The 26,407-nt window shown below is 60.1% G+C and overlaps 1 protein-coding gene across 5 annotated transcripts; it reads left to right on the top strand.

Moving 5' to 3' along the window:
• Positions 1–2,027: 2,027 nt before the first annotated feature.
• LOC123346400 (bromodomain-containing protein 2-like) lies at positions 2,028–20,532 on the top strand. Of its 5 annotated transcripts, none has more exons than XM_044983775.1 (12): positions 2,028–2,224; positions 11,283–11,583; positions 12,698–12,835; positions 12,958–13,099; positions 13,375–13,589; positions 13,963–14,334; positions 14,814–14,942; positions 15,062–15,307; positions 15,979–16,205; positions 18,215–18,525; positions 19,138–19,260; positions 19,601–20,532. In XM_044983775.1, the coding sequence occupies exons 2-12, from the start codon at positions 11,311–11,313 to the stop codon at positions 19,729–19,731; spliced, it is 2,307 nt and encodes a 768-aa protein (XP_044839710.1). In that variant the 5' UTR covers positions 2,028–2,224; positions 11,283–11,310; the 3' UTR covers positions 19,732–20,532. The 5 variants fall into 5 exon arrangements, with proteins under 5 accessions (XP_044839710.1, XP_044839711.1, XP_044839709.1 ...); XM_044983776.1 differs by lacking the exon at positions 2,028–2,224 and adding an exon at positions 7,460–7,607 and having other exon boundaries at positions 11,283–11,424; XM_044983774.1 differs by lacking the exon at positions 2,028–2,224 and adding an exon at positions 7,460–7,607.
• Positions 20,533–26,407: the final 5,875 nt, after the last annotated feature.

Below are 26,407 nucleotides of genomic sequence, written 5' to 3'. Positions count from 1 at the left end.
TGGACCCATGGACTTGTGCACGTCCAGCTTTTCTAAATAGTCCTTAACTTGTTCTTTCACCACTGACAGCTGCTCTTATCCTCCCCATACTGTGTTGCCCAGGACAGCAATCTGGGAGCTGACCTTGTCTGCAAAGACCGAGGCAAAAAATGCATTGAGTACTTCAGCTTTTTCCACATCCTCTGTCACTAGGTTGCCTCCCCCATTCAGTAAGGGGCCCACACTTTCCCTGACCTTCTTCTTCTTGCTAACATACCTGTAGAAACCCTTCTTGTTACCCTTCACATCCCTTGCTAGCTGCAATTCCAATTGTGCCTTGGCCTTCCTGATTACACCCCTGCATGCTCGAGCAATATTTTTATACTCCTCCCTAGTCATCTGTCCAAGTTTCCACTTCTTGTAAGCTTCCTTTTTGAGTTTAAGCTCACTGAAGATTTTTCTGTTAAGCCAGGCTGGTCGCCTGCCATATTTGCTATTCTTTCTGCACATCGGGATGGTTTGTTCCTGTGCCCTCAATAAGGCTTCTTTAAAATACAGCCAGCTCTCCTGGACTCCTTTCCCCCTCATGTTATTCTCCCAGGGGATCCTGTCCATCAGTTCCCCAGGGAGTCAAAGGCTGCTTTTCTGAAGTCCAGAGTCCGTATTCTGCTGCTCTCCTTCCTTCCTTGTGTCAGGATCCTGAACTCAACCATCTCATGGTCACTGCTGCCCAGGTTGCCACCCACTTCTACTTCCCCTACCAATTCTTCCCTGTCTGTGAGCAGCAGGTCAAGAGGAGCACGGCCCCTGGTTGGTTCCTCTAGCACTTGTACCAGGAAGTTGTCCCCAACCCTCTCCAAAAGCTTCCTGGACTGTCTGTGCACTGCTGTATTGCTCTCCCTGCAGATGTCAGTTGTTACTATGTGTACAGTTCATTTAAATGTTAATATTTCCTTTGGTCTCTGAATTAAGAGAACACAGCATAGGCAGGGACTGTTTGATTACACTGTTAACCTCTAATAATATATATTGAAACACACAACACACAAACATTATCTACCAAAATATCTCTAAGGGTTGAATTTAGGTCATTTATCCTGCAGGCTGCTTAACCCTTTCTGGCCATGCGTCACAACATGTTTAACTCGAAGCACTGGAATCATTGCACTGACTACTTGTGAGAGTAAAATCAGGCACTTGCTTAAGTGTTAGCAGGCCTAGGACCATTTAAAATGTCTTCTAAAGTTTGCCTGCCACCACTTCATGCATTATTCTTCTTGCTTTGCATGTGCTGAATTTCCAACTCCATAGCCTCTGTGCTTTCACTATTAATTAGCATGCACATGGAAATTCTGCAATGTATTTTCCTGCTGTGCACTTTTCAATTGTATAGCGCAGAATGGTGCGTGCCCGCTGCACTACTTTACGGCGCACTGTTGCGAGCAGCGTGGGGTTATTTCTATTGGCAGCCTGACAGGTCGCAGTGTGGTTCTGTGCCGCACGCTGCACACCGGTATTTCACAGCGGGACACGCTCGCTCCCAGCAGGGCTGTCCCATTGCACGCTGCAGGCTGCTGCTTGCATGCACGCCCTTGGGCGCTGCCCAGTTCCCACTGCGTGGGTGATGCAGTTTCCCGTGCAGTGACAAAGGCGCCTTGCGGCGGGCCCGGCCGCCCCACGGACACTGCACCACGTTTGCACTGCAGTCACGTGCACGATACGCTGCACGCGCCCCAAGCGCTGCAGAGCCGCCGCCCCTCCCCCGCCCGCAGCAGCACGCGGCCGGCCCCGCCCAGCCCTGGGGGAGGTGGGCGGGGGTCGGAGCTGCAGCGAGAGCCCAACGCGCATGCGCCCCCTCCCCGCGCATGCGCCTTGGGCTCCTTGTGCCGCCGCCATGCTGACATTAACCCAAAGCAGGAGCCCGGGGGGGCCTGGTGGGAAGGGTCCCCCCCCCGCGCGCCCCGGTTCTCGGTCCCGGCTGGCGCCCGCCCCCCCGGCAGCTTTCCCGGCTCCGAGCGGGGGATCGGCCCCCGGGAGGGGGAAGGGCGCGTTGGAGCGTCACGTGACGGCGGCAGCCAATCAGCGCGGCGGTGACGTAGGCGGCGGCTCCCTCCGCCCCGGGATGCGCTGGGCCCCCGCCCGGGCGGGGCGCCGCGGGGATCGCGGCCGGGCTCCGCCGGGGGCGAGGAGATGGGACCCCCGCGCCCCGGGACGGGGCTTTGCCGCCCGCCCGGCAGCCCATCCGGTGAGTGCTTCGTGCGCCTTTAAGGGCGGGGGGGGAGAGCCACGTGGGGTGCGGAGCTGTCAATCAACCGCGTGCCCGCCCTGGCGCTGGTCCTCCGCCAATCGGGGCCGAGCATGGCGGTGACTGACGGGCGCAGAGGGCCTCGCGCCGATCGATGCGTCACGTGGTCTGCTAGTGGGGGGGCGCCACCATTGTGTGGGGCCGAACGGGGGGGGGGGGGGTGAGGCGCTGTAACGAACAGTCTAGCGGGGTAATTAGCAAAAATTAGCATATGGCTTAATAATTTGGGGTTAGCTGGGGTGGGGGTGAGGACAGGCCCTTGGGGGGCTGGGGATTCCGGGGGCCAGGCATGACGGGGGGGGCCTGGTGGGGGTCACTGGGGGGCAGGGGGCAGTGAGAGCCTGGGGTGAGGCCGGGCAGGGCAGGAGGGGTGGGGAGAGATCCCTGGGGGGGTCACTGGGGGGAAGGGGCAGTGAGAGCCTGGGGTGGGGCCGGGCAGGGCGGGGGGGGAGAGATCCATGGGGTGGTGGTCACTTAGGAGAAGGGGCAGTGAGAGCCTGGGGTGGGGTGGGGAGAGATCCGGGGGGGGGCAGTGAGAGCCTGGGGGGGGGGCCGGGCAGGGCAGAGGGGTGGGGAGAGATCCCTGGAGTTGGGGTCACTTAGGAGAAGGGGGCAGTGAGAGCCTGGGTGGGGCTGGTCAGGGCATAGAGATTGTGTGGGGGGGAGATCCTTGGAGTGCGGGTCACTGGGGAGAAGGAGGCAGAGAGAGCCTGGTGTGGGGCTGGTCAGGGCGGGGGGGCTGGGGAGGGGGCCTGAGGGATCCCTGGAGTGGGGGTCACTGGGGAGAAGGGGCAGTGAGAGCCTGGGTTGGGGCGTGTCAGGGCATAGAGATTGGGGGTGGCGGGGGGAGAGATCCTTGCAGGGATCACTATGGGGAAGGAGGGAAGTGAGCACCAGGGTCAGTCAGGGAAGGAGGGCTGAGGGGGGCTGAAGGAGCTAGGGGTGGGGATTGCTATGGGGAAGGGGGGTAATGGGAGGAATCCCTGGAGTAGGGGGAATCCTTGTGGGTGAGGTGAATAGGGATGTCCCCGTCGCTCAAGGGTACTGTGGGATGGGGGTTTCACCCGGGGTAGGGGCAGCGCAGTTACCAGAGGGGGGCTGGTTTCACCTTGGCCCAGGGTCTGTTGGTGACCTTGGGCAAAGAGGGTATTTGCCCCTTGAATAAGCAGCCATGTGGATGACCCAGACAGGGGGATTTGCTGTGAGTGAGAGGCAGGCGGAGAGCTGGTGCCAACCATAAAAGATACTTAAAACCAAATATCAGTACAAAGCAACAGTATGAAATCACTGGGTTGAATGTAAACCAGGAAAAATGAGGTTCAAATCTGCCTGGGCCTTCCCAGCTCTTCACTCCCTGCAAAGTAAGGGGGGGTGTTTAGAGGGGATAGTAATGGGGTTAAACACCCCCAAATCCCTAGGATCATCCCCCCCAAATCCCTGTCTATCCCTGCAGGAGTGATCACTGCAGTTAAGGTGGCAAAGCAGTTTCCAGTATAATATATCTAACTTATTTCCTGGTGCGAATCATGCAGCAGCAGGCGAGAAGCAGTGAAAATGCTGTGTCACGGCTGTAGGAGGGAGCGGGCCCTGCACCAGGGGGTGGGACCGCCTAGCACAAAGACCTGGTGACTTCAGGGGCTGAAATGACTCATGTGCCTCGCTCTCCGCCTCGTGTTACCACCCTGGCGGGGCAGCGCCTGATCCTTTCAGGGGGTTATTAGGGCATCGGGCCTGGGATCTGCACTAACGCGACTAGGGCTTTCCATGTAAAATGGCCGCTGCAGACAGACCTGAAGGGTGGGATCCACCTCCCCACCATGTGTGGCACTAACCCCCCGTTCTGAGATCACTGATCCCCCCATGCCACCACCTTCCCTTCTGGGGGGTCAGCCCTGGACTGAGGCGTGAACGGGGAATTTCCATCTCACTGGATCAGGGAGGATGAAATGTGGAGAGACAAGGAGGGGCGGGGATGGATGGGCAGAGAAGAGGGAGGGAGCCCACGCCTGCCCGCAGGAAAAGGGGGGTGAAAAACCACCAGATGCCCCCTCAAGTTACCCCGTAATCGTTCCCCTTTCCCCGCCCTCCAGAGAGCTTTCGGGAGGAGATTTGCTGCCTATATTAAAGGGGAGGCGGAGGGAGGGGGGAGCTGCCAGGATGGCGGCTGCCTGCACCTTGGAGACAGCCTGACAACAGAGGAGAGAGAGAGAGAAAGAAACGTGTTTCTAGGCTGAAACCCTTTAGTTCCATCCGTTCCTTTGTGCTTTGGGAGAAGCCCTGGTCACTTACCTTTGCTAGTCACTTTTGGGGGCGGGGGGGAGAGCTCAGAGTAGCACCCGTGTTAGTCTGTATCTGCAAAAAAACCAGGAGTCCTTGTGGCACCTTAGAGACTAACACATTTATTTGGGGGGATGACTCTAGAAACCCCACATCTGCCCCCTCTGTGGGGACCTTTAACCCTTTTGGGGAGCCAAGCCCGCTCCCTAACGGGGTTCCGTGTCCCTATGCTAAGCTGGTCCCATGGTGTGAAAGGTGCTGGAGCAATGAGTGGGGGTCATTGTGTGTGTGTGTGGGGTGGAATGGCACCATTAGCATCCACGCTGTGGGGGGCTGAGCTCAGAAGGGGTGTCGGGTGTGGAGACAGGAATTCCTGTGGGGTTTCTGTTTGCGCTCTGTGGTACACGGGAACGGTGGTGGTGTCTGTGCTCGGGGTTGTAGGTGAGGGTTGGCGTGAGTGCTGAGGGGGGAGGGGAGGTGGTAGTGCCACAGGGGGATTGGAGTGGTTTTCTGACAGTATTTTTGGTGACGTCCGTGTTTTATTGGAGTTTGGGGGGTGAGGTGGGATTGGGGGGGACGGTGCTGTTGACATCTGTGCTGATGGGGAGGGTGCAGGGGGTTGGCATGAGAGCAGGCGGGGGGAGGGAGATGGTAGCATTGTGGGGGGCATAGGGATGTGTTTCTGGTGGGATTTCGGGTACCCCCATGTTTGGGGGGGATTAACTGCGTATGTGGGGTATGGCTGGGATGGGGGAGACGATGCTGTTGACTTGCATTGAGGGGGCTGGAGAGGGGTTGGCGCGAGAGCAGGCGGGGGAGGGAGATGTTAGCATGGGGGGGCATAGGGATGAGATTCTGGCGGGATTTCGGGTACCCCCATGTCTGGGGTACGGCTGGGAAGGGGGGGGTGCTGTTGACGTGCTCTGAGGGGGGGCTGGAGAGGGGTTGGAGCGAGAGCAGGCGGGGGAGGGAGATGTTAGCATTGTGGGGGGCATAGGGGGATGCATTTCTGGCAGGATTTCGGGTACCCCACGTTTGGGGTACGGCTGGGATGGTGCTGTTGACGTGCTCTGAGGGGGGGCTGGAGAGGGGTTGGTATGAGAGCAGGCGGGGGAGGGAGATGTTAGCATGGGGGGGCATAGAGGGATGCATTTCTGGTGGGATTTCGGGTACCCCCCGTTTGGGGTACGGCTGGGATAGGGGGGATGGTGCTGTTGACGTGCTCTGAGGGGGGGCTGGAGAGGGGTTGGTATGAGAGCAGGATGGGGAGGGAGATGGTAGCATTGTGGGGGGCATAGAGGGATGCATTTCTGGTGGGATTTCGGGTACCCCCCGTTTGGGGTACGGCTGGGATAGGGGGGATGGTGCTGTTGACGTGCTCTGAGGGGGGGCTGGAGAGGGGTTGGCGCGAGAGCAGGCGGGGGAGGGAGATGTTAGCATGGGGGGCATAGGGATGAGATTCTGGCGGGATTTCGGGTACCCCATGTCTGGGGTACGGCTGGGAAGGGGGGGACGGTGCTGTTAGGGTCTGAGCAGAGGCTGGACTGAGCGCCAGGAGCTGGCACAGGTGCCAGGTTAGTTGGGGGGCACCGGCAGGTTGGCGGGGGCCTTTCCCCGTCCCTCGCGGCGAGGGGCGCTGGGGATGTCAGGGCTGGGGCTGGGGTGCGTTCGGGGGCACGTTTGTGACAGGAGTTTCGGAGCGGTTCGCGGTGTATGTGGGGCGGCGCAGGGGCCGTCTGAAGGGAGCAGCCGCTTTATTGTCCGCCCTCTTCCCCGCTGCAGCTCAAAATGGCGCTTCCCTCCTCTCCCCCTCCCCCGCGGGGAGCAGCACAACAACAGCCAACTGCCAGTTCCAACGGTCGCCCCGCCCCCACGTGACTCGGCAGCCAGTTAGCCAACAACGAATGGCAGCGCTGGCCAATGGCAGCGCGCGCCGCCTAGGCCGGCCGCTCGAGCGCCTATCGAGGAGGCGGGGAAGAGCAGAAATGTGACTGATGGTTATGGAGGCCCATCAGAACGCGGCGTCTGGCAAGCTTCCGCCCAATGAGCCGGCGAAGGGGCGAGTCCGGATGGCGGGGTGATGTCACAACTGTTACCACCCAATCAGAGGCAAGCCGCTGTCTATATAAGGCCGACCGGGGACAGGCCGAGAGGCGCCATTTCGCTGAAGAGGAGGAAGGAACTGGTTGAAGTCTGGTCCGTGAAGGGGGCGGACTCAATCCGGATCCATCCTCCGCCGGGCAGCCCCCAACCCCCGCCTCCACACCACCGACGGGCTCGCAGGACCTCCCCGGCTTCCGTAGAGACCCCTGCCTGCGGCCTCGAGGGCCCTCGCAGAACGCCCCATCCCCCTGGCAGCCAAGATGGAGCCGGGCCAGTGATCTCCGTACAATCCAGTGCCATCCGCCTCCCTGACGGGGACCATCCTTCCGGGGACCGGCCTCCACGGGCAGAGGGGGCGCCGGGGGACCCAACGAGCCCTATATTGACCGGAGCCCGACAGGATTTGGAGCCCGCCGGGGGCTCCGAAGAGGGGGCCCCCCACCCTGCATCCCCCTCCCTTCAGCCGCCGCCATTTTCTTCGCTTCCATTCATGTGAACCCGGTGAATGGTGCTGGGGTCCCCGCCCCCCTTGCTGGTGCCGCTCGCCTCGCTGGAGACATCGGCCCCGCGGCTGTGCATGGGCCCGGCACCCGGCCGCTGCTAGCCTGAGCCCCCGCGTCTGGTTCTAGCCGCTGGGGGGAGGGGAGGGGGTGCCAGGCTTGTCCCCCTCCCCAGCGCCTTCCCCCCCCCAGCGCCTTCCCCCCCCCGCCGTGTGACGGGAGCCGCCCGCCCTCCGTCGGTGATGCTCAGCAGCGGGCCGCCCTGCACCCGGCGGCGCGGGAACAGCATGTGTCACTAGGGCTCCTCTTCCCCCCCCCCTGCCCCCGCACCCTGGCAAAGTGGGGGGCTCAGCCGAGGACCCAGGACCTGGAGGAGGAGGAGGAGGGAGACCCTGGAAAGCAGCCGCTGCAGGCATGTTGCAGAATGTGAATCCCCACAACAAGTAGGTGCCTGGCTCTCTGCCGGGGGGCTGGGCTCGGCCCCGGTTTGCATGGGGGGCGGGGGGCGGGGTATGCCATGGGGGGGGGCATTGCTGGGCGATATGGAGGCAGTGGGTTGGGGTGCCTTGGATGCGCTGCTGTTACGTGGGGCCTGCTGCGGGGTGTTATATGCAAAGCCATTTTGCATTGCTGTCATTAGTGGGGGGGCTGGTGTGTCCTCAGTGACCCCTTGTCCTGTGTTAGAGGACTTGGATTTATTGACACCCTCGCTTTCCGTTCCTGGGGGGCCTGGGGCCCGTGAGGACGGTTTGTATTCAGCATTCCTTTCTAAGCGCTCTTGTGCTAGGGTTTGGGGATGATCCTGTTATATGGTAGCCAGGGGCCTGGCGCCCTGTGTTTCTGCAATGCACAGTTAATTGGGGGTGCTAGCCCCACTTACCAGTGTGCACCTTGCCTGCTAAGGTCACTGCATGCGGCTCGGCTCTCTGCGAGCTGAGGGGTGAAAACATCATCTACTACTTGCTTTCTGATGTTAATTGGGGGTGCCAGGCACTGCCAGTGTATTTGTGGAGTGGGTTTTTTGAAACAATGCATTAAATGGGGGTGCGCTGCCTCTGGGGTTCCTGTATTATGTAGGGGGTTTATGCATTTGATGGCTTGGGGTTTATTTACACAGAATCAGTTTCTATCATGCTAAAATATGGGCATCCCCCAAAAGGAAGAGCAACTCTTGGCTGTCCTGGCAGGTGTTTTGGGTGCCTTTTGTGAGACGATGCTGGGTCTGCACTTGCCACGTGTTGGCGGTATGTGCATGGGAACTCTGAGACCTGCCACTGCTATTTCTCGGCTGTGCTGTCACTGCAGTTGTGCCTTGCAGCAGGGTCATTGGAGTGGGGTCAGGGCTTGGGAGGGGTGAGTTTTCTGTGCAGTCATGCATGTGGCAAAGGGAGGAGGGCTGCAGTGAGGGTGAGTCAGGCACATGTCAGCCCTGTGTGTGTGGCCAGCTTGCCAGCTTGCCCCTGGCCTGCTCCCACCACTCTTCACTAGCCTTGCCCCTCTGGGAGAGAAGGGAGGTTGCTCCTAGTCCCTGGAGGTAGAAAGATTGGATTCATGGGTTCATGTTAAGGCAAGAAGAAGGGGTCATTAGGAACATTTCTGATTTGTACAACATAGAGGATTCTACTCGGTGATCCCTGCTTCCAGCCCCCTTGTTATCTGGAGTGGCTGAGAGGGGACAGGTGTGAGGTCAGCCCTTTGGGATTGCTTACAACCTCAGCCTGTCTCCAGACTCCCCAAGGGGACGGCCTGGGCTGGACCTGACACTGAACCCAACCCAACCAGAAGCAATAAGCTTCTCAGGTGTGGACTAGATCTGCCAAGTGGCTTTTCAACCCTGCTCCAGTGACCCCCTGGTCCATTGCTGAGTAAGGGGCTCCCAGCTCTCCTCAGGCAGAGGGTGTGGAGCAGGATGGTCGCCACACTGTCCCCTGGATGGGAAAGGGGAAGTGACCCCTGCCCTGTCCTCCTGGGAATTACTCCTGGCTAATCAGAGGCACTGTGGTTCCTGTCCCTTTATCCTTGGCATCTGAGTGTGTCCACACAGCCTGGGGATCCCCCCACACAGGGCCTCCTGCCCATGACAGATGAGCTGACATGTCAGCGCAGGGCACTCTGACAGGGATCCCACTCTGGCATCTGGCCCCCCAGGAAAGGCAGGAATTGTCAGAGCTAGTCCCCTGGCAGAGACCGCTTGCCCTGGAGTTGAGTAGTAGTTGCTTATGGAGGGGTGAAGTGGTGATTTTGCTAGGAGTCTCCCAAGTGTTAGGGAAACAACACAACACCTAACACCTGTCTCCCCTTGATGGCATGAGGCCCCTGGTGCTGCTCCTGACTCCCCGGGGCCAGCCCTCCACCCTTTATCAGCCTGTCCACAGGCCCTGTCTGGAGACACAGCATGGGGGAGGGGGATCTCAGTATCCCAAGATAGGGGTTGGCTTCTGGCTGGCTGCCAGGGATAGGAAATCCGGCCTCCCCACTGGGTGGAGCCAGGGTGACCCCCCCCCCCCATTCCTTGTTAAGCAGGATGCAAGCTCTGAACTGGGATTGTAACACTGGTTTGGTTCCCCTGGTTTTTGCAGGGCTGTGATTAGAGGCCCCATAGCAACCTGGTGACACAGTCCCAGCCCCTGCCAGTGCCTTGCTGTGTGTGCCTCTAAGGAGAGCGGTGGGGATGTCGGGTTCCTTCGAGTTTGGCCCTGGGGATGCTGTTCCCCTGAGTGTATTCATTGACCGGCTCTGGTTACTTTGCACTGCACAGCTCTGTACAGAAGCTCCCCGACTTACGCATAAGTTGAAGTTTGCGCAAGTCGGGAATGTATCTCTGACAATTACGCGCCAAAAAGAGCTTACGGAACATTTTCCGTAAGTCGGGTTTGCGTAACCCGGGGAGTGTCTGTATAGCACAGGTGATTTGGTTCACTGGAGATGGGGTTCTCCACAAAAATTACTAAACAAGCCCAGGAGGGAGGATCTGAGCCTGCTGGGGCAGCTGCCCACAGTGGGGAGGTCAAAGCCAAAGGCCCAAGAGCTTCATCTCTGGGGGGTTCTGTAACCTGAGCTCTGTTGTCCAGGGCTGAAGCAGAAGCCTGAGCCCTGGGCGGTGAGGCTTGGGCTTAGCCCTGGCCCCAGGCAGTCTAACGTGGGCCCTGGCGACCCATCGCTGCACAGTAACCGCTGCATTAGAGAGCAGTGGTGAAATGTACCAGCCTGGGATACACAGGAGGTCAGACTGGCCTTAAAGTAGATTCCATGCTAGATTGCTGAGCTGCAGGAGACCTCCATGTGGTGTGACTTCTGCTTGTGCTACCTGTGCCTCATGACCGTCCCCATCTCCTGTCCCTTCCACATCCTGCTGGAGAGCCCTGCCCTGTGCCATTGGCACCTTGGGCAGTGACTTCTAGGGAACAGTCCTGTCCAGAAGGCACAGAAATAGATGAGGCTTTTCATGGAGCTAATCTGCCGCCCTTTGTTTCCAGACATAACCTGGATGTGTGCCAGAACCTTGGCTCTGCAGCCCTGAATCTCTCTGGTGCTTGCGGTGTGGTTTTGTAGCTATGACGCACTAGTGTTGTGTGGGGTGTTGGTGTTCCACAGCAAGATCTCTGGGGTCTGGGCCCTTAGGAGAGGCCCTTGGTTCGTGCTCCCATAGAAACAGTTGGGAATGCCACCCTAGGCTAGCGGCAACTGGCTAGAGTTCATGGCCTCTCCCTGGGCATGCGTGTGGCTGAGAATTCACCCATGTCCCAGAGACAGATTGCCTTAGTACACTTTCCTCTCTGCCTTTCGCTTGGTATTGGATGGATGTTTTCGGAGAAGCAGCACAATCTTCCCAGCACTAATTGTGCCCTAGGAGGGGTATAAATAGCACAGGCGCCTCTCAGCTTTGCTTCAGGAATGGTTTTTTGGGGAGACTTTTCAGAAGAGCTCCTTCCCGGACCCAAGAGTAGCTGTCGCCAGCAGGCACAGAGTTCTTTCCCTCCACCTGAGGTGTCCTGCCCCTGTGGTGTCTGCAGGCCCTGTTGCTCTGTGTTGCTGTGTGCTGGTGGCCCAGGGCCAGATGGCATGAGCTTCTTAGTCCTAGAGTTACCCTTTTAATGGTGTCTTTGCTCCCATTTCAGGATTTTGGGGGAGGGCAGTACTGGGCTCATGGGCCTGGCGACGGAGTCGACCCCAGGCAAGCGGATCCGCAAGCCGTCACTGCTCTACGAGGGTTTCGAGAGCCCCACCATGGCGTCGGTGCCAGCCCTGCACCTGCCTCAGGTGAACCCTCCACCACCGGAGGTGTCCAACCCCAAAAAGCCAGGCAGGGTCACCAACCAACTGCAGTATCTCCACAAGGTGGTGATGAAGGCCCTGTGGAAACATCAGTTCGCCTGGCCCTTCCGCCAGCCTGTCGATGCTGTCAAGCTGGGCCTGCCGGTAATGAGCTCTGTGGGCTGGGCATGGGAGTGACTGAGGCCCAGAGGGTGGGAGGGGTGTGTGTCTGTCTGTCTGTCTGTCCCCCGGTTGATCCTTACTGGCTTGGAGAGTGTGTGCCTTTCCAGGGGTGTTTGGAGGATGCGTCAGTCAAATATTGCTTCACCAAGTGGCCTAACCTAAAGTATTTCTCCCCCCCCACACACACCCCAGTATGACAGTCCCAGGGACAGCACTGTCCCATCCTGGGGTCTGTGCCACAAAGATGCAGCTGCAGGTGCCTGGGCTGTGCCATCCCCAACTCCTCCTTCCCGACCTGTGGTGGTCTCTCAGCTGGTTCCATGCTGTCCCAGAGCTGAGGGTCTCCAGGTCCCTGTAGATCCGGCCTGCTTGGCTTGTCCTGGGAGCTTCCCCAAACCAGCCGCCCCACCCTGCTGCTCCCTACAAAGGTGGGGATGAGGTGAGGCAGCCCCTTTACAGGTAACCTGGACACTTCCCCACCTAATCTCTTGTGCCCTGAATGCGTTTTGCAGATTCCCATCCATGAATTTGTAGAAGACATCACGTGACCCCAATATTAAACGCCAGCCCCCCGTGCACCTGTGGCGCTCAAGGATTTAAAGCCCGGAGGTAAATTCCATGTAGGTTTGCTCTTTCCTTAGCTTTAGTCTCCCAGCCCTGTCGCACCCCACCTGGGACTGGAGTCGTCCAGGTTGTTGGGTCACTGGGACCGCAGCCATTCATGGTCACCAGCTGTCCCAGTAGCTTAGGCTTCTCCGCTCCAGGGTGCGCAGGGGTCCCCGTCCCTGAGTTGTATGCGAGGCTGAATCCAGCGTTGACTGGAACACTGCAGGCACCCTAGGAAGTGTCTCTGAGCGGATACAACCCCTGTCCTTTGCCAGGTGACTTGAGTGTAGAAACCGGAATGAGATGTGTGTGGATGAGTGACATTACACAGCTCCTGCGTCCGTGAGCTCCTCTTGGGTATTTCTGGACTGAGATGCCACCACCCTCCCTTGATCGTGTGCCTCTGGGGCGCGGGTGTGACTGGGATCCTTGTTGTAGGGCTCACACCTTGTGACTGACCACCTGGCCCCTTGTGCTCTTCTGCCGGCAGGATTATCACAAGATCATCAAGCAGCCCATGGACATGGGGACCATCAAGCGGCGTCTGGAGAACAGCTTTTACTGGGGGGCGGCGGAGTGCATGCAGGACTTCAACACCATGTTCACCAACTGTTACATCTACAACAAGGTGAGAGCCAGCCAGCCGGCCCTCCCTGCAGTGCTCTGCTCCTTGGGCTTTCCCTGGAGTCGGCGTGAGCCCCAGCCCCTCCCCTGCCCCCTCTAATCCCTCACCTCTGCCTTGGCCTACAGCCCACGGATGACATTGTGCTGATGGCCCAGACCCTGGAGAAGATTTTCCTGCAGAAAGTGGCTCAGATGCCTGCAGAGGAGCAGGAGATTGTCATCACCGTGGCCAAGAACAGCCACAAGAAGGGGGCTTCCCGGGCGGCAGGTACGTGCGCTCTGTGACGGGGAGACTAGCCGGAGTTTGCTCTGGAGGGGTGGGGGCAGTAGGCAGCAGCTCTGGTGTGGGGGCAAGCAGATCCCAGACATGGAGGAATGAGTGGTCTGGAAATGGGGGGGGGCGGGTGTAGTGGTTAGAGATGGGTGGGCTGGGAGCCAGGACTCCTCGGTTCCATGGTCAGCTGTGACACTGGGCCAGTCCTTGTGTGGTGGTGACTATATTCCCAGGTGCTGGTGCTAACTGGTGCTTGCGTATTCCCCCAGCTCTCCTGGCAGGAGCAGTCACTGCAGCTCACCAAGTGCCCGCAGTCTCCTCGGTCTCGCACGCCTCGCTCTACACCCCAAGCGCTGAGATCCCCACCACTGTGCTCAGTATCCCCCACCCCTCGGTGATCTCGGCACCGCTTCTCAAATCACTGCACTCCGCTGCCTGCCAGCCAGTGCTGGCTGTGCCCGCGCCCACGCAGCCCGTGGCCAAGGTAGGCACCCACCTGGCGTGGGGCTGGGGGTGGTCGAGTGAACAGCTGGGGAGACTGGCAGGGGGGTTGGTGGGGCAGGGGGGTTTGGCTGGGTTGAGCCATCTGCAGTCTGTCCTGCTGTGGAGGGGGTGGTGTTTGCAGACCTGGAGGGAGGGGCTGCGGTTGGCCACATGGGGGTCAGAAAATACTTGGCTGTGGGGGTGCTGTTCGCATTTGGGCCGCAGGACGGTGGGGTTTCTGCAGTTGTCCCGCGTGGGACAGGTGCTGGGTGGTTTGGGGTTTCAGTTGGTTCTGTATGGGCATGAAATTGGGTGGGGGAAGGGGGCGGGGTTTGCTCAGCGCACTGCTCATGTTCTCTGTCCCTGCCCCACAGAAGAAGGGTGTGAAGCGAAAAGCGGACACCACCACCCCCACCACCACAGCCATCATCGCCACCAGTGGGGAGTCGTCCCCGTCGGCCACCCTTCTGGAGCCCAAAGCGGCCAAGATCCCCACCCGGCGGGAGAGCGGGCGCCCCATCAAGCCCCCCAAGAAGGACCTGCCCGACTCGCAGCAGCACCAGACCTCCAAGAAGGGCAAGCTGTCCGAGCAGCTCAAGTATTGCAACGGCATCCTCAAGGACCTGGTGTCCAAGAAGCACGCGGCCTACGCCTGGCCCTTCTACAAGCCCGTCGACGCCTCGGCCCTGGGGCTGCACGACTACCACGAGATCATCAAGTGCCCCATGGACCTCAGCACCGTCAAGGTGCGGCTGGGGGCTCTGCAGGGAGGGAGGGGAAGGGTGCTGGGGAACCTCCGGGTGTGCCCCGGAGTCTTCCTCTGGGGACTGGGGGAGAGCTTAGTAACAAGGCATCCCTGAAGTGCAGCCTGTGACCTGGCCCTGGGAAGGGGGCATCCCAGAAACCTCCATGCCATCCAGGTGTGAGCTGAGGCCTTCCTGGTGCGGGTCTACAGGAGACAGGTCCCCCACTGGGGAGCCTGCCGGATCGCCCTGTGGAAGGTGTCGTGTGGCAGCCTGAGACCCTGCCCCTCCTCGCGGGCGGTGGGGGCTGTCCTGCCCCCAGCGGTGCCAGGAAGGCTCTGGCCAGTGGTAACTGCCTGATGGGCTGTTCTGAGCCCCCTTGCTGCAGCCCAGTCTGGGGAGAACCTTGGGGATGGGGGGCCTGTGCCCCTTCCCTGGTGCAGCCACCCCCGCTCACCCTGTGTTCTCTGCCTGTGGTGCAGCGGAAGATGGAGAACCGGGATTACCACGACGCGCAGGAATTTGCTGCCGACGTCCGGTTAATGTTCTCCAACTGCTACAAGTACAACCCGCCCGACCACGACGTCGTGGCCATGGCTCGCAAGCTGCAGGTGAGTGGGGCAGCGGGGCCAGGTGGCACTTCCCCTCCCCCCGCCCCCACCCCAGGACTCAGCACGCCTTTGTCTCCCCACTGCACCCACTAACCCTGGCCTCCCTCGCCCTCCCGCAGGACGTGTTCGAGTTCAGCTATGCCAAGATGCCGGACGAGCCCCTGGACACCAACCCGCCGTCAGCCGGGCTGTCTGGAGCCCTCTCCAAATCCTCCTCCGAGGAGTCGTCCAGCGACGACGAGGATGAGGACGAAGATGAGGATGAGGACGACGAGGAGAGCAGCAGCGAGAGTTCGTCGGAGAGCGAGGAGAGCTCCGACTCGGAGGAGGAGCGCGCCAACCGGCTGGCGGAGCTGCAGGAGCAGGTGAGGCCGTCGACCCTGACCATACGGGTGTGGAGGCTGCGCCTTCTCTTTGGGGGGGCGGGGGGCGGCAGTGCTTGGCTGGGTCCCTCCACTCAGCACTTAGCTCCTCCGTGGGGTGCTGTCTCCCTGCCTCCCTCTGCCCCTAGTGGTGTCTTCCTCCCTGTCTCTCTCATTTCCATCTCCCTCCTGGCCACAGGCAGGGCGTTATCTTCACTGGCTGTGTCCTGGCCCCCTTACACGGGAGCCCTGTCTCTGGGCTAGTGCTGAGCTCCCTTCCTCTGCTCCTTGTCGTCCCTCTCCAGCTGCAGCTGGTGAGAATTCATGTGTCTCTGGGTCCCCTCTCGCTGGTGTGTCTCTCGCCCCCCAGCTGTGGCAGTGCATGAGCAGCTGGCTGCCCTGTGCAGGGTTCGGTTTAGCAGCCCCCTTGTCTCTGGGTCCCCTCTCACTGGTGTGTCTCTCTCCCCCCAGCTGCGGGCAGTGCATGAGCAGCTGGCTGCCCTGTCGCAGGGTTTGGCTTAGCAGCCCCCTCGTCTCTGGGTCCCCTCTCACTGGTGTGTCTCTCCCCCCAGCTGTGGGCAGTGCATGAGCTGCTGGCTGCCCTGTGCAGGGTTCGGCTTCGCAGCCCCCTCGTCTCTGGGTCCCCTCTCACTGGTGTGTCTCTCTCCCCCCAGCTGAGGGCAGTGCATGAGCAGCTGGCCGCCTTGTCGCAGGGCCCGGTCTCCAAGCCCAAAAAGAAGCGGGAGAGGAAGGAGAAGAAAAGGAAGAAGAAATCGGAGAAGCACAAGGGCCGGGGAGGCGATGAGGAGGCGCGGGCACGCCAGGCCCAGCTGAAGAAGGCCAAGAAGGCAGGGGGCAGCAGTGGAGGGACCAGCGGGAGCAGCAGCAGCAGCATCACCAAGTGAGCAGGGTGGGGATATGTGGAGGTGGCAGGGCAGCCCGTGCCCCAACCAGCTGGGGAGTGGCGAGGGCAGCTGCGTGATGACTCTTTCCCCGGCGGATCGACCATGGCGATGACCTTGTGTGAACAAGCCAAAGCCTGTCTGACGGCTGCCTGCCGCCGACTCCCTTGGCTGGGTGGGGGTACAGGTCCTCGCTGGGCTTAGCTGCTCCTGGGACAGCGTGGGTCTGACATCCAGTGGGCAGCTCCTGGGGTCCCCGCACTGTGGCTACAGGGGCTTCCAGGGTCCCCAGGAGCACCTCAGTGTGTGAGCACCTCTCCCCTTCCACATGAATCCCCGTCTCAGCAGCTTCAGCTTCCTGACGGGTGTGTCTGACGGGGTGTGAGCAAAGGGTGTTGCTCACCTCTCCGCTTCCACCTGCGCCCCCAGCCCCACATGAGTTCCACAGCAGAGGCCTTGGGTGGTGGGCTGGCTCCTGCGATACCCACAGGAGGTGGATTTGTGGCCATCACGGTGGATTGATTTCAATCAAGAAGCAGAAAATCTGGGTTGAAATCCTGTTTTGCCATTGTATTTAGTTCTTTTCCTACAAAGGGTCATTCTTGTTAGTTGAGAACCATTAAAACATGTTGATTTGCAAAAAAGCTAAGAGGGTGTTGGGAATCATTAAGAACGAGATAATCAGACAAATATATTGCTGCTATATAAATCCATGGTACGTCCACACCTTGAATACTGCGTGCAGATGTGGTCACCCCCATCTCAAACAAGATCTGTTGGGATTGGAAAAGGTTCAGAAAAGGGCAACAGAAATGACTAGGGGTAGGGAACAGGTGCCATATGAGGAGAGATTTTTAAGACTGGGACTTTTCAGCTTGGAAAAGAGACGGCTAAGGGGGGATGTGCTAGAGGTCTATAAAATCATGACTGGTGTGAAGAAAATAAATAAGGAAGTGTTATTTACTCCTCCTAACACAAGAACTAGGGGTCACCAAATGAAATGAATAGGCAGCTGATTTAAAACAAATAAAAGGAAGTATTTTTTTTACACAACACACAACCTGTGGAACCTGTGGAACTCCTTGCCGGAGGCTGTTGTGAAGGCCAAGACTATAAGTGGGTTCAAAAAAGAACTAGATAAGTTCCTGGAGGATAGGTCTATCCACGGCTATTAGCCAGGCTGGGCAGGGATGGTGTCTGTAGCCTCTGTTTGCCAAAGCTGGGGATGGGTCACTTGATGATTCCCTGTTCTGTTCATTCCCTCTGGAGCACCTGGTACTGGCCACTGTCGGCAGACAGGACACTGGCCTAGATGAATGTCTGGTCTGACCCAGTGTGGCCGTTCCTATGTTATGTAACTGAATATAAGCTTTATGCTAAACTTGGTGATACTTTTTGCAGTTCACGAAGAAACAGTAGATCTCTACATTTTTATTTAAGCCATTATATTGCGTGTTTTATTGTGCAAAGAAATTGGGAATGATGCATTTATTTACTAGATTGGTTGTGATCTATTTTGATGGAAATTGGAATGCAGTTTAAAAAGGCACACGTTTTTGGACTGATTTTTAATTCAGTAAAATGACCTCAAATGTCTTGGAAATGTAAAAGAAAAGAATCTTATCAAAAACTTTGTGTTTACAACTGATTTGGTGAACAAGTTAGTGAACTGAGGTGATTGGTTCTGGTCACCGTGTCCTTCAAGCCTTCGGAACCAGTAGATCTGATTCTCTCACACCTAAGTTCTCCTCAGAGATTGGAAAAGGATAAACAAGCTTTGTCCTGCTTTTTCAGTTCCTGCTTAGGTTCTCTTTGATTTCCACTCTGGCCATGTGGGTGGCAGGGCTGGCTCTGTGGCGCACCGTGGCCGGGGTGTGTGTGAGGAGATGTGGCGCACGGTGGCCCAGATGGGGTCTCTGGCCATGTGGGTGGCAGGGCTGGCTCTGTGGCACACAGTGGCCCAGAAGAGGGATATCTGGCCATGATTGACATTTCCTCCCCCCCCCAGGAATTCCAGTAAGGTGTCGAAGGCGGCGCTGCCGGCACCCCCCGTGCTCTACGACTCGGAAGAGGAGGAGGAGAGCAAGCCCATGACCTACGACGAGAAGCGCCAGCTCAGCCTGGACATCAACAAGCTGCCGGGGGAGAAGCTGGGGCGGGTGGTGCACATCATCCAGTCGCGGGAGCCCTCGCTGCGCGACTCCAACCCCGAGGAGATCGAGATCGACTTCGAGACCCTCAAGCCCTCCACCCTGCGGGAGCTGGAGCGCTACGTGCTGTCCTGCCTGCGCAAGAAGCCGCGCAAGCCCTACAGCGAGAGTGAGTGGGGGGGTGGTCCCAGGCTGGGCTCTGGCCTAGGATGTGGGAGCCCTGCGTTCAGTTCCTGTCCCCTGCCAAAGACCCCCCCATCCAGAGCCTCGTGGTGCTGACATGAGAGAGGCCCCGCCCTGCTGCCGGGGGTATAGACGTGGTCGAGAAAGCGCCCCAAGACCTACGGCAGAGAAGCACTAGATACGAGCTGGGGGGCTGGGAGCCTCGCAGCAAGGGTGGAGGGAGATGAAGTTGTTAGGGTGGGGAAATCAGGGAGCTTAGGGGGTTGGGTGCCTCCCAGTGAGAGCGTGGGGGGGATGTTCTGGGGTTAGCGTGAGGGGGATGCCTGGGAGCCTTGCAGTGAGTTAGCCGGGGGGGAAGGGAAGATCTCAGCAGTGACCCCCCTGTCCTGCCTGTACACAACCCCGTCTGCCTTACGAGGGATGGGGGGGGCCTTGGGGAGCAGTGCGCTCTGCCCCTGCACACACTGTACAGAGATGGGGTGGGGCTGAGTGCAGGGGTGGGCTTGTCTGCTCCCCAGGCGGGGTGGGCATAGGGGGGCTCAGGGAGGCCAGCCAGCCGCGGGGAGCTCTCTGAGCACGTCTGTCCTGCCCGCTGCAGCCATGAAGAAGCCGGTGGGGAAGACGAAGGAGGAGCTGGCGCTGGAGAAGAAACGGGAGCTGGAGAAGCGGCTGCAGGACGTGAGCGGCCAGCTCAACTCCACCAAGAAGCCCCCCAAGAAGGGTGAGTGCTGGGCAGGGGGCGGGAGGTCCCTGCCTTCCCTCTGTGGGGCGTCAGCGTTGGGGTCTGCGAGGCAGGGATTTGGAGCGGGGTGAGGGGGAATGATTCCAGCTCTGCTGGTGCCCTCACTCCCGACCTGCAGCCGCGGCTAGCCCAGCCCTGCCCCCCAGCTCTGCCAGTGCCCCTCACTCCCGACCTGCAGCCCCTGCTAGCCCAGCCCTGCCCCCCAGCTCTGCCAGTGCCCCTCACTCCCGACCTGCAGCCCCTGCTAGCCCAGCCTGGCTCCCAGCGCAGGATAAAGTGCGTGTTCTGTTTGCTGACCGGCTCCCTTGTTCCCCTGCAGCCAACGAGAAGCCGGAGTCTGCCCAGCAGGTGCCCGTGTCGCGGCTCAGCGCCAGCAGCTCCAGCTCCGACTCCAGCAGCAGCAGCTCCAGCTCCTCGTCCTCGGACACCAGCGACTCGGATTCCGGCTAGAGCGGTGGCGGCGATGGCAGTGGGCGGGCGGCATCGCGGCCGGGTGGAAGCGTGGGCAGGTTCAGAAGAGGCTCTGCGGGACCGGACCCCATGTGAACCGGACTGAGCAGCTCCACCCGGCAGGCAGCACCCCCAAGGCGGGGGAGGGTGCCAGTGACTGCCCCCTCACGGACATGGGCACTGCCCCAGTGTTTACAGTTCGGAGGCCCCTGGGGGTTGTCGGCGCAGAGGCACCTGCCGGGCACAGCCTGTGCAGGCCCCGGCGCGACCCCAGCCAGGTTTTACCGTTTGGTTTGGTTTGGTTCTGACGCATGGGAGCTTTTCCCAGCGCAGAGTTTGGGTTTTAAAGGGTTTGGAAGTCTCCACGCTTGGATTTGCTCTTGGGGCTGGAGGTTTGGGGGGGGCTGGCCGGACAGATGGAAGCCGCAAGCCCCTCACGTGCTCTGGGCTGCATCGCTGGCCCCCCATCTCACGTCCCACCAGCGGCCTCGTCCCCTTCTCCGGGGAGGGTTTATTTATTTGAGCAGCGGTTGGGCCGCGAGGCCCTGCAGAGACGGGTGTCGCCCGCCCGGCTCCAGGACTGCAGTGTACAGAGCCCGCGGGGGCACGGCCCGGGCAGCATGCTCCTTACTGGGGGGCGGGGAGGGGAGGGGGGCTGTTTTTTATGTTGACTGTACAATTGTTTTCTACTCCTTCCTTTTCCCTCCCCGTCCCCTGCCCGGCCTGTCAGACCCCGAGGGCGGGCTCAGCTGTTCTGACCTTTCCAGCCTGGAACATGTAAATAAAGAAAATATTATTGGAGTTCCCGTTCTCTCTGCAGGTCTCCGCCCAGGCCTCGTTCCTCGGTGCCCGCTGGGCCTGGGAACGTGGTCACCCGGCCCCTGGCAGGCGTGGGATGGAGTCCTAGACACCCCCACTTGCTGAGATGGAACCCCGGAGTCCTGAATCACTGACCCTGTCCCCCTCCAACCCCTGTAGAGGGAGCTGGGACTAGCCCTGGGCTCTGCGGCGCACCCCCTGGATACCCCCCTGGAAACAGCTGCACACACAGCGCCCCCCCCCCAGACCCCACCTCCCCCCCTCCCGCTCCCCCACTGGAAACAGCCCTCCCAGCTCTAGCGCCCTGTGACGGGTGAGCCGCCAGCCCTCGGGCTGGAAGGGGGTGAGGGGGGAGCTGGGAACGGAGCCAGCCAGAAATGCTGGGGGCTGGGGACCCCCCTGCAGTGTTGGGGTCTCCCAGCACATCCCATCTCTTCCCAGCTGCCTGGCCCCTGGCATGGGGCGTGCAAGGGGGTTCTCTGGCCAGGGATGGAGGTGGGGGGCCCTAGCCCCCACTTTGGCTTCAGAGTTGGTGCTGCCACATCCCCCTCCTGAGGCTTACAGCCTGGGGCAGTGGTGCCAGGGGGGAGCCCCAGACCTGCCCCTCCCAGCACCCCCCACAGGGCAGGTTCCCGCCCCCCGCAACATGAGGGCAGTGAACCCCAGGAACAGCTTTCGAGGGGGTGGGTGGAGGCTCCAGCCTGCCAGGGTTAGATCAGGCTGGGGCGGTTTCCTGAGAGCTGTGCTGGGGCCCAGCCAGGATTGGGTCAGGGCCGTGCTGGCGGGGGGGAGGTGGGGAAGCCCTGGATCGGGTTCCCTAGGGAGGGGGTGGAATCTCCTTCCTTAGAGGTGTTTACGGTCAGGCTTGACAAAGCCCTGGCTGGGATGATTTAGTTGGGGTTGGTGCTGCTCTGAGCAGGGGGTTGGACTAGACACCTCCTGGGGTCCCTTCCAACCGGATAGTCTGTGATTCTATGTCTGCGCTGACACGCCCGGGGGCAGCACTGTCCCGTAGACACCCTGGGGGGTGGGTTCTGCCATCACTAAACACCTCGGGTGGGCGGGAGCCAGGTCGCTGGAGAACTCGTCTGTTGGCCCAGCGCCGACTCTGCTGGGCTCAGGCTGGCTGAGCTGTGTCACCCCGGAGGGGATTTTAGCTCCGTGGCCCCACGTTTTCGGTCCAGCCCAGCTCGGTGCAGGCTCCTTCGCCCTTGGAATCCCGGCGCTGGCGGCAGAGGGCTCCGGCTGGCGGAGCTGGTCACTCAGAGAATTTGGTGCTGGCCTGACCTGGCCTGGCAGCAGCACCCGAGGGGAGGAAAGTTGCCATAACTAAGAACAGTCGCGGGGTGTCTGCTAACTTTTTTTTTTTTAATTGCAACCAAACTGCAGCCCAGGATTTTGTACAGCCATTCCCAGGGCGCTGACTGCTGTGTTTTGTGCAAACGGAGACAGCCACAAGGGGGCAGCAGGGGGTGGCTGGGAGCCAGGGCTGTGTGCAGTGGGGTAAATTCCCCCCTCTCTGGGGCTCCGTTCCCAGCTGTAATGGGGGGGGGCGATCCCACCTTTGTCCTGTTGTCCGGCTCCTGTGGGCAAAGCCCCTGGGTCTGGGCAGCGCCTGGCACAACACAGCCCTGCTCTCAGCCGGGGTCTGTACAGCCCAGGGTGGGGGGCACTGGTACATGGGGCCTTTTCTGCCCCCCCCCACCCCCTCCGGTGAGCGCTGGCTCCACTCCAGCCCTGGGACGGGCACTGGCTGGCCCAGGGGCTGGGGATTGGGGCAGGTTGATTCCATTTCATTCCTAACTGTTAGAACACGGTTTGCTGCTCACTGGAGCCTTTCTGCTGCCATGCGCCTGGGACTGGCGGTTTCTACCCAGTAGTGTCCAGCGCTCTGCCTGCGCCGTCGCTCGCCTGGTGCGACGACCGAACCAGTGACCCCCCTCGGCCATTGCTGAGTAAGGGGCTCCTGGCTGTCTCCAGGCAGAGGGTGTGGAGCAGGATGGTGTGTTGGCGACACGGCTCTGTGGGGTGGTGCAGCACTGGAACAGATGGACCCCTCTGTGTGTGCCACACTGTCCCCTGGGTGGGAAAGGGAGTGACCCCTGCCCTGTCCTCCTGGGAATTACGCTCCTGTCCCTTTATCCTTGGCATCTGAGTGTCCACAGCCTGGGGAATCCCCCACACAGGGCCGCCTGCCCATGACGACACAGCGACATGACCCTGATGTGTTAACTCGGGGCATTCTGACAGGGAGGATCTCCCCCCCCGCCCCGGCATCTGGCCCCCCAGGGAATTGTCAGAGCTAGTCCCCTGGCAAAGACCACTTGCCCTGGAGTTGAATAGTAGTTGCTTACGGAGGGATGAAGTGATTTTGCTAGGGGTCTCCCGAGCATTATGGAAACACCTCTCTCCGGTTGACAGCATGAGGCCCCTGGTGCTGCTCTGCATCTGCAGGTGTTACCCTGTGACGAAGTGGGGGATTTTCTTGTTTTTTCCAGTGATTTGCATGCAGAGGGTGTGGGACTCAGTTTCCCTGGGTGTTACTGGTTTAAAGAGGTGAGGGGAGAGGGAGTTTATTGGTACAGAGGACCAGAGAGGGAACTTGGGATCCCAGCCGATGGGCTGGAGGACGGAGACCCCAGCAACTGGTGACCTGGCGACCCGGAGACCCAGCTCTGGAGTCACAGCTGGTTCTGGCCAGTGGGAGGACAATGGGCTGCGGGGAGAGGACCCCGGTGACCTGACCAGTTGGTTCCGGCCAGAGGACAGAAGAGGGGAGAGGAGGCCCAGGCGACCCTGTTTGCCTGGAGAGAGGACAATGGACAGAGGTGGGGCTTGGGGCCGGGGATCTCAGATGCTGGGCTGGAGAGGGGGAGCAGGCAGAGCCCCCCGGATGCAGGGGGACTGGGATGTGCTGGGCTGAGGGAGGCCAGGCCTGAGGCCCGGAGAGTTTCCTGTGTTGGGTTCAGACACTCGATAAACCCTCCTGTGTTACGCTGACCCAGGCTCCCTCACGGAGGTGTTCCTGTTTCCTTGGACGGTCGCTTGCTTTACACCTTCCCTCCGTTCCCCCTTGTGCACAAGGTCCTGGCCAAGGTCCACAGGGATGGGGCAAGGGTGATTCTGGTAGCGCCGGTGTGGCCTTGCCGGCACTGGTACATCACGCTGCAGGAGCTGTCAGACGTACCGGTCACGCTACCTCTCCTCCCCGACCAGCTCACTAAGGACCACGGTCACCTCTGCCATCCCGACCTGCGGTCCCTCCACCTCACGGCCTGGAACCTGCGTGGCTGAACCCCCTGGAGCTGCTGTGTTTGGACCCCGTAAGACAGGTCCTGCTGGGCAGCGGGAAGCCCTCCACTAAAGCCACGTATCTGGTGAAGTGGAGAAGGTTTTCGTGTTAGGGTGCCCAGCGCCGCTCATACCCCATCCGGGCACTGGTGCCCCTCATTTTGGAGTGCCTCTTGCACCTGAAACAGCAAGGCCTGGTGGCGTCCTCCACCTTGCTGCCATCTCGGCCTTCCACACGGCTGTGTCTGGCCCCTCTGTCTTTGCCGACCTGATGGTCGGTTGCTTTCTCAAGTGCTTGGACAGTCTCAGATCCATCAACCTGCCCTGCCTGGGACCTTAACCTGGTCCTTTCGAGGCTCCTGGGGCCCCCGTTTGAACCGCTGGCCACGTGCTCCCTCCTGTATCTCTCCTGGAAGGTGGCTTTCCTGGTCGCCATTATGTCGGTGAGACGCGTCTCCATGCTGAAGGCCTTCACCTCAGAACCGCCTTACGCGTTCTTGCATGGGGATAAGGTGCAGCTCAGACCGCATCCGGCCTTCCTCCCCAAGGTGGTGTCGAACTTCCACCCCAGCCAGGACATTTTCCTACCCATCTTGTACCCGAAACCGCATGCTGGTCCCCGGGAGCAGCAGCTGCATTCCCTCGATTGCTGCAGGGCCCTGGCTTTCTACATCGAGCGCACCAAGCCTTCAGGAAATCGACCTAGCTCTTCGTAGCGGTGGTGGACCAGATGAAAGGCCTCCCGGTCTCCTCTCAGAGAATATCCTCCTGGATGACGTCCTGCATCCGCACTTGCTGTGAGCTGGCCGGGGTGCCGACCCCAGCTCTCACCGCACACTCCACCGGGGCCCAGGCCTTGTCAGCAGCGTTCCTGGCCCAGGTCCCGATCCAGGAAATCTGCAGGGCAGCGACGTGCTCCTCGGTGCATAGCTTCACCTCGCCCTGCGCCATCGTCCAGCACGCCAGGGACGACGCGGGTTTCGGCAGAGCGGTGCTGCAGTCTGCGTTTCCTTCACTCCGACCCCACCGCCCGGGTCAGGCTTGGGAGTCGCCTGATTGGAATCGACATGAGCAATCACTCGAAGAAAATAAAAACGGTTCCTCACCTCTTGTAACTGTGGTTCTTCGAGGTGTGTTGCTCACGTCCATTCCACACCCGCCCCCTTTCCCCCTGTCGGAGCAGCCGGCAGGAAGGAACTGAGGGGCCCCGGGTGGGCAGAGTCACATATTCGGTGCCAGGCAGGTGCGACTCCAGGGGGCTCCACAGCCGACCCGCTGGGAGCTGCTGGGGAAAAACTTCCCCATGTCCGTGCACACGGCGCACGCACACCTGCCTGGAATGGACGTGAGCAATATCTCGAAGAGCCACAGTTACGAGAGGTGAGTCACCGTTTTCTCTTTGCCATTTACTTCCTGTTTCCCAGCCTCTGTACTGACTGGGCTCTGAGCTCCGTCCAGCTCGGGGTTTGCATGTTCCAGCCATTCACGCAGCGTTCTTAAAACACCTTTTTAACCCAAAGCCTGGACCCTGCCGGTGGGTGGACTCCTGCCCCCCCGCAGGACTCAGTGGGGCTCCCCCCTCCAGGGGCTGTTTGTGCAGATCCAGTCTCAGGGTCTGGCTGTGGTTGGAGAGCAACGTGCTCTGACCGGCTCAGCCGTCGCAGTGGTTCCCCCCTCTGCCCCCCCGGTAAAAACGTGACCCTGGTTTCTAGTCTGAGGTCATCTCAGGTCAGCCCCAGCCTCTGGCTCCTGTTCTGCTTTGTCTGGGAGACGGACGTGCCCCCTGCTCCCAGCAATCGGCTCCCTGGGGGGTCCTTACAGATGGGACAGGTCACCCTGAGCTGTGCACAGAACAGGCTCCTTCCGTCGCTCACTCACAGGCAGCTTCTCCAGACCTTGAGGCACGTCCGTGGCTCCCCTCTGAGCCCTGCTCACGTTTCAGCCTTTCCGCAGGGCCAACGCCAGGGTTGGACACGGCAGCCAGTGACGCTCTCACCAGGGCCGCGTACAGAGGTGACACCATCTCCCTGCACCTGCCCCATATTCCCCTGTTCTTCTTTGAGTGATTGCTCCTATCCATTCCAGTCAGGTGTGCGCGCCGTGCGTGCACGGCTCTTTGGAAGATTTTTACCCTAGCAACTCCGGCGGGTCGGCTGGCGTGGCGCCGCTATAGCACTGGATATATACCCCAGCCGGCCCGTCCGCTCCTCAGTTCCTTCTTACCGCCCGTGACGGCCGTTGGAACAGTGGAGTGCTCCTTGACCTCCACAACCCTAGCTTCTCTCTGGTTCTTAGTGTAATTTAGTGTGTATAGTTAGTTAACATAGTTAGATTAGTTAGTTAGTAGTTAAGGGAAATCGGGGGGGCTTAGCCCCTCTTTTTCCCGAATCGGTGCGGGCTCATGCCCAAGGCACCGGGGTTTAAGCCCTGTTCGGCTTGCCAGCGGCCCATGCCGATTGGAGACCCTCACGACTCCTGCCTGCGCTGCCTCGGAGAGTCCCATCGTGCAGATAAGTGCCCGATCTGCAAGTCATTTAAGCCGAGGACAAAGAAAGAGCGAGACTTT

This window comes from Mauremys mutica, chromosome 12, assembly GCF_020497125.1.
Source record: "Mauremys mutica isolate MM-2020 ecotype Southern chromosome 12, ASM2049712v1, whole genome shotgun sequence".
NCBI lineage: Eukaryota > Metazoa > Chordata > Testudines > Geoemydidae > Mauremys > Mauremys mutica.
The sequence above is the reverse complement of the archived record's forward strand: the minus strand, read 5'-3'. Positions and strand labels throughout refer to the sequence as shown.

What these genes read in the sequence shown, in the direction of transcription:
- LOC123346400 (XM_044983774.1), top strand. Translation starts at nt 7,579, where the DNA reads ATGTTGCAGAATGTGAATCCCCACAACAA. An exon ending in CCACGCAGCCCGTGGCCAAG is followed by an intron (nt 13,590 to 13,962) that starts GTAGGCACCCAC and finishes CCTGCCCCACAG; the next exon opens with AAGAAGGGTGTGAAGCGAAA. An exon ending in TGGACCTCAGCACCGTCAAG is followed by an intron (nt 14,335 to 14,813) that starts GTGCGGCTGGGG and finishes CCTGTGGTGCAG; the next exon opens with CGGAAGATGGAGAACCGGGA.